The sequence below is a fragment of the Coffea arabica genome, chromosome 3e (genome assembly GCF_036785885.1).
Source record: "Coffea arabica cultivar ET-39 chromosome 3e, Coffea Arabica ET-39 HiFi, whole genome shotgun sequence".
Taxonomy (NCBI): Eukaryota; Viridiplantae; Streptophyta; class Magnoliopsida; order Gentianales; family Rubiaceae; genus Coffea; species Coffea arabica.
This window is the reverse complement of record NC_092315.1, coordinates 11299593-11306607: the sequence shown is the minus strand read 5'-3', so window position 1 is coordinate 11306607 and position 7015 is coordinate 11299593. Positions and strand designations below refer to the sequence as shown.

The window sequence follows — 7015 nt, the reverse complement described above, 5'->3', positions numbered from 1 at the left end:
ACCTGGCGTGTGTCAGAGGCCAGTCAGGAGAAGGAAAGGAAAAAAACTAAAGACTAGGCTAAAAACTAAAACTAAAAGAAAAACTAAAACTAGAGATGTCTTCCTTCCCTACGTTATCCCTATTTAAGAGACAAAAGAAAGATAGACTAAAGCTATCTAGGTGGTCCCCACACATGTGGACAAAGCCTCCCAAGTACTTCTTGTTCCAAGTCTCCTTACGTAGCTTTCTTTGAAGAGCCCAAATGACTTATAACTTTGTGGTCCCCACCAATCCAAGGGCCCAAGGATTGAACCCCTTAGAAGTCTCCATATTCTCCATAAAATCCCTCCTTTTTGGTAGTTTTATGCTTCATTCCTGAAATTAAGTTCAGATACCAAATATGAGTACATATCAGCAATTAACACAAAATTTATCAAGGATACAAGGGGAAATAAATAATAAAATTACTAACAAATTCTACCCTATCAATGTCTCTAAAGTTTCAACTTTGTAATGACTAGGGAAACTAATGCAGATTCATATTTGTAATACAAACCGAAAACAACATTAGTTATCAAAATGACCCCAACAGAAAATGTTTCAAGAATGCATTTCTCTGCAATCACGAGAGATTGCCATATCAAATTTCCCCATTAAAATGTTGATAACAGAGTCAACTAATTTTATCAACTTCCTTTTGTAATTAGACATGAGCAAATAATATTGCTAATGACCCACGATTTATTTTCACACTAACTTTAGCTAAAATGACAAAATTGTAGTATCTTTTAAATCCTCAGATGCCCAACTCCTAGCTGTAGTATTATCAGTGTCTGGGGTCCACCTTGATGCCAATTCCACCTGGTTGAAAATTGATTATCTCAATACTCTTCAGAAGAAGAAAAGCAAAGGAGTAATTTTCAGGAAAGAAATACTTGCTGGCTCTGCAATTAGTGAGATTTGCTTCTCTCTTAAAATTTGAGACGAAAATCCCTGCATAGGAGATGGTCTCCACTTGCAGCATCGATCGGGTCTTACTTGATCTGGAGTTGCTGCTCCGAAGCCCTTGTGTTATTGTTACTTACAGAGCTGCTCGTATTCGTGATGCAATCAAACGCATGAAATTTCTCAAAACATTTCTTATGTGTGCTAGAAAGTGGAGCCAAAGCAATGATTTGTACTTGCAATCTGACGATGTAGCGAAGAAGGTGAGTCTTCCATCTTTCTTATCTTGCGTTGAAGATACCTTTCACAAATACGAGGAGGGCAAATTACATAAGCAGATCAAATTACTTGAGCAAGAAATCAAATTACTTAAGCAAGAAATCATCCAAAATTTACTTTGCTATGGCAACCAGCAGGTCATTGCAATCAAATTCTTGTATGACGGATGATGAACTAATGGAATTTATAGTCCTCATCCTACAAAATCTAGCAGATTTGACAAATTGGTATATGGATGGGAAAATTAGTGAATCATCTATTTCTGCTATTTCTGCTGCTTTGAGTGCTCAAGTACAAGCCCTTGAAGCCAAGCTAACATTCTTGAAAAGCTTCATTCCATTTGCCAAATTGCGAGGAACTGTAGATATTCCTGCCTTTCTGTTGGCTCATTTTGAAGTCGTGGCTTTGAACGCAGCACGCCTCTCTTACATGCGTTCCTTTTGGGAAGATGAGGAGCTGCACAATCCTGAGTTCTGCTCCATGATCTATGAGCAACAACAGAAAATCACACCTATTGATTTTCAAGTCTATGAGATTTATGTGGAAGTTCTCAGAGCTACAAGATCCTCAAAATCATTGCATGATAGAATGACGGATAAGCAGATATTGAACAACTTCAATGATTCTCTTATAAGTTGTCTCTGGGAGCAGTTATGCTGCAGCTCTAGCTTTGTGGATTCTATGAAAGATGAAATGCGAATACTCTATGCAGGACTGAGGTTTTTGAGAAGCATTTTGAGGGAGCAGCAGGAGAAGATGGATGAAAAATACAAAAAAATTGGTGCTCTTCTTTGTGAGGCAGGCATTATAATTTGCTCGCCTTCTCTAAACAGAGTGAAGGAAGGAGAAATTAGCTTCTCAGAATCCACAGAGGCCCTTGACTGTTATGATATGCTGGCTAATACCAACATCCATATCAAGCATTTTAAGGATCAGATCAGTGGCTCAAGCATTATTGAAAGTCTTCCTTCCTTTCATAGCTTAAGAGCACCAGAAGTTAGCAAGACTTCCAGCCGCATGATATCAAAGGGTAAAATGCCCATGGCCCACGAAGTCATGGTTGGTCTTGATGATGAGGCAGAAAAAGTAATTGAACGACTTGTAAGCGGATCAAAACAGGTGGAAATCGTTCCCATTGTGGGAATGGCTGGGCTTGGTAAAACAACTTTAGCAAGAAAAGTTTACAATGATAGTTTAGTAATCTGTAACTTCCAGATTCGTCTTTGGTGTACTGTTTCTCAAGAATTTAACGTGAAAAGCTTGTTACTACAAATTATGTGCTCTGATGGAGAACAGTCTAGGATGGATGACGAGTTTCAAAATCTGGATGAACATACGTTGCTTGAAAAGCTCTACAAAAAGCTAAAGGAGAATCGGTATCTTGTTGTTTTTGATGATGTCTGGGACATTAAGGTATGGAATGAGCTGGGAATTTCTTTCCCGGATGACAAGAAAGGAAGTAGAATCATCTTCACGAGTCGATCTTCTAATGTGGCTTCACAGGTTGAATATGGGGGGAAACCTCACAATCTTCGCCCACTCAGTGAGAAAGAAAGTTTTGAATTACTGTTGAAGAAGGTATTTGGAAAAGAAGATTGTCCTCAAGCATTGTGTGGAATTGCCATGAAGATTGCCAAGAAGTGCAGGGGATTGCCACTGGCACTTCTTGTTGTTGCTGGAGTTCTAGCAACTATAGAGCATGATATTTTGGTTTGGGAAGAATTTGCTGAAAGTTTAACTTCGACCAAGGTGTCTGGTACAGACCAGTGCAAGAAGTCATTGGAGCTCAGTTATGAGCATTTACCATATCACTTGAGGGCATGCTTGCTGTATTTTTCAGCATTTCGAGAAAATGAAAAAATTGGTGCCAAGAATTTGATGCGCCTCTGGATTGCAGAAGGGTTTGTGGAAAAAATTGAAGGAAAGAGATCAGAGGTCATTGCAGAAGAATATCTGATGGACCTTATAGGTCGAAACTTAGTTATGGTAAGTAAAAGCAGATCCATTGGTGGAGTCAAAACTTGTTACATTCACGATTTGATATTTGAGTTCTGTAAGGGCGAGGCGAAAGAAAAGAAATTTCTTCAGGTCCTGCGAGGATATGATGAGCTTTCTACCTTTAATGAGCCTCCCAACCTACCTCGGTTGTCCATTTGGTCCAGTGGTGAAGATTTTATAAAGTCAAAGCTATTTTGTCCACATTTAGATACTCTGCTGCTCTACAATGCTACTCCAGGATTTGATAAGTTTAAGTTGCTTAATATCTCCTTCCTTTTTTGCATCTACAAACATCTTAAAGTTTTGAATTTAGAGGGCATTAACCTAAGGCTGAAGGAGCTTCCAACTGAAGTCGAATCACTTCTTTGTTTGAGGTACTTAGCCCTTGCTGCTTGGAGCATGGAATTCATTCCACCATCTATAGCCAAGCTCTCACATTTGGAAACCTTCTGTCTGGATTCTACGGCGGTTGTTTCATTGCCAGATAGCATTTGGAACATGAAGAAGTTGAAGCATATACGTGTATCGCGTGGCTGCTTTATTCCTTTCTCTTCCAATGACCACATTATTGAAAACCTCTCCACTTTACCCAATTTAGACACACTCTCCCATCTGCACCTTTATCTTGATCAAGAAGGAGAGAACATATCGAGAAGGATTCCCAACGTTCGCCGACTTAAAATTTTCAATCGTGGGAGACCAAAAGGAGTATGCTGCAACATGAGTCGACTAGAATGCCTAGAATCACTCACCTGGAGGGGCGATTACTTCTCAGGTTTGCGGGAACAAGTTGAGCTTTCTTTTCCCATGAATTTGAAGAAGTTGTGTCTTTCCTGTGTGGGTCTGCCCTGTAGAAAAATGTCATTGATTGAACAACTACCCAATCTTGAAGTCCTCAAATTAAGAGAGCAGTCAATGGAGGGCCAAAAATGGGAGCTAATGGAAGGAGGATTCCCTAAACTCAGGGTCTTGACTTTGGAATGTGTAGTGATTGTTGAGTGGATAGAGACAGACTCTGACAGTGATGATTACTTCCTGTGCCTTCAGCAATTAAAACTCATCAAAATTTCTAATTTGGAAGTGATGCCAGCTTGTTTAGGGTGTATATCAACTCTTGAAACAATTAATATGAGTTTTTGCGGAGATGGTGTCAAATCTTTAGTATGGGAAATTGAAGAAGCACAGAAATATAATGGAAATGAGAATCTGAAGGTCGTTTATGGATAATATTGAAGGGCATCAGCTGGCGTAATATCAGGTAATTTTTTTGTCATTACCATTAATTGGCTTGTAGAAACAATATGCTTTTTTCAGTTAAAGGAGTTTAATTTATATTTACCTTTTGGTAGCTTTTTTGTACTTCAGTTGCCTGTAATGCATGCACGAGCACATTGAAATTGGAGAAAAAACAACTAATTATTGCTCTATTTTTTTTCTTGATGATATCAGTGGTCATCTGTGTAGTCTGGCTTTCTTTGATACTTTTGTGGAAGATGAAGGTAAAAGTTGAAAAGGATAGATGGCTCTTTCCTTGTTAAGATTTGGTTGAAACAATCAATGAAGTTTGTACGGCAGCATAAAGGTTATTCAGATATTTTGCTATTGGTGTATTTTGTGTAATTGCGTTTTTGCTGAATTTAGTGATGGCTGTGTGCTATTTCTTTTCAAACTTGTGTTAATTTGCCGTCAAGGAACTTTGTTATCTTTTTTTATTTAATTTTTTTTTCTATTTGAGGTTCAAACTCTATTGTTTTGACAGAATTGATTAACAATTTATGTTTGAGCTCATGATTTTTGGAAGAATATGATAGCATAATTTGGGAAGTAACAACAGACTTGTGATCTACAAATTCATATCGAAAGGAAACCTCTATGATAATCTCTTTTCTGCTCAAAAACAGGTTTAAGGTAAAAATTGCAATGGGGATCGCAAAAGGCATTACGTGGCTTGATTAGGATAGAATAGCACTCCATCGAAGAATTTATTTATTGAAGATGTATGCTCAATCTTAGGTATGGATTTGCTAAATTTTCAGAATCATATTTTACATCTTCAAGTTGGTGAATTTTTTGCAAAGAATAAAGTATGGGACTTAAGTTCCTTTAAGAAGAATGTCTGCAGCTTGGGGTTCTGCTGCTTTGAGCTAATTGCTGGAAAGGGCATTAGTAAAATAATTGATCCTCCAAAGAGGTTTAAAGGTGATGTGGTTGTTTGAATATTTAATCTTCCATTTTTGAATTCCACAGAATATGTTTTAGATGATATATGGAGCTCGGGATAAAATATCCAAATTGTGGAGAAAACATGTCTAAATATCACAATTGTACAATAAGTCGATGCCTATATTTGTTTATAGGTTCTGACAAGTAAACGTAGACAATAATACAATGAAATTTGGGCTAAAAAAAAGAGCAACTAACTGAATTCTTCGTGGTACGAAGAACCAAAAAAGTAATCTCTCTCTTTCTAAATACATGAATGCAATTTAATTGGATAATACAGGAATCACCTTCTACCAACATCAGGCACTAAAACAAAAGAAACACAAAAACGAAATTGTAGAATATGACAACAAAAACAAACAGGAAAGGGGTTCTACGGCGTCCTAAATTGTAGCATATGACGCCAAAACTGGACTCTAAAAGATGAAACGTAAGACCACATGCTCGTCTCGAGCTGCAAAGTAGACTCATTTAATGTTTGTGGGACATTTTGGACTCTCTCCCACCCCAACCCGACTTGTGTTGATCTTGTAAGGCCCCAATTTTAGCAACCGTTTCACGTCTGAATTCCTCTAGTTTCTTGTCTCAACTATGAATACTTATGATGAGTTCGATGAGAATGGACTTCAACTCGTAATCTGAAAAGGGGTAAATTCGCAGGTCTATTTATTACAAATCAGTGGACGAATTCGAATTCTCTTTGCTACTACTTGATAACACTTTGTGCTAGTATATCAAGACTATAAACGAGTAACTGTTTGTTATATTTTTACACAACTTCCAAGGGTTGTGATTATGATTTTTTACATCTCAATTAGTCTTTTATGGTTTAGGGATATTAACTGTTAGTTAATAATCTTTTCAAGTGATGCCCCTCTTTCATCACATATTGGTGGGTGTCAAACCACCAAAAATAAAATTTATATTATACCTATTACCAAAACTGAATGAGTATAGTGGTGAGTAGGATCGTCTCCTCAGGTAACTGGTAGACTTATCACACACAGATAATTGGGGGATTTTTGGAAGGGAAATAAAATAAATAAATTAAAGATGCAGGATTACTAAACAATTGCAAGAAGTGCAATAACTAAAGAATGTAATAAACAATTAATTGACACAACCTAATCAAGGAGATAATCTCGGCACCGGTTCACGCAATTGATCATAGATACATGAATTAATCCACACGTTCGCAAATAAATTGGCTCTAACAATTTAGCAACCGCTAAACTCCCAATCTCTTCTTAATTTTACAGTAGTTCAGAGACGCTCTTAAACTACCCTCTTGTAAAATAGATAACTCCAGAGACGCTCGAAGGATTTAATCTAATTACAGTTTTAGGAATTAGAGAGACCCAATTCTAGTTAACAAACACACATGTGGGTTCATTTAAACTAGATTAATTATTCCTACGACCCAGATTAGACTGCTTGTGACGCAATGAAATTGGTACCATTTGCCACTAATTTAAGACATTCAAGTGATACGCACCGCTGTCCTAACTGACAATATATTATTTAGACAATTAAACAACTGGTCATATTGATCCAATAAATCCAAACAATAATAGATTGTTCAAACAAAGA

General features: G+C 37.2%; 1 protein-coding gene across 1 annotated transcript; it reads left to right on the top strand.

The window, feature by feature from the left end:
- The first annotated feature begins 899 nt into the window (after positions 1-899).
- LOC140004316 (putative late blight resistance protein homolog R1A-3) lies at positions 900-5005 on the top strand. The gene is made up of 2 exons (XM_072084724.1): positions 900-4460; positions 4652-5005. The coding sequence occupies exon 1, from the start codon at positions 1328-1330 to the stop codon at positions 4427-4429; it is 3102 nt and encodes a 1033-aa protein (XP_071940825.1). The 5' UTR covers positions 900-1327; the 3' UTR covers positions 4430-4460; positions 4652-5005.
- The last annotated feature ends 2010 nt before the right edge of the window (positions 5006-7015 follow it).

What these genes read in the sequence shown, in the direction of transcription:
- LOC140004316 (XM_072084724.1), top strand. Translation starts at nt 1,328, where the DNA reads ATGGCAACCAGCAGGTCATTGCAATCAAATTCTTGTATGACGGATGAT.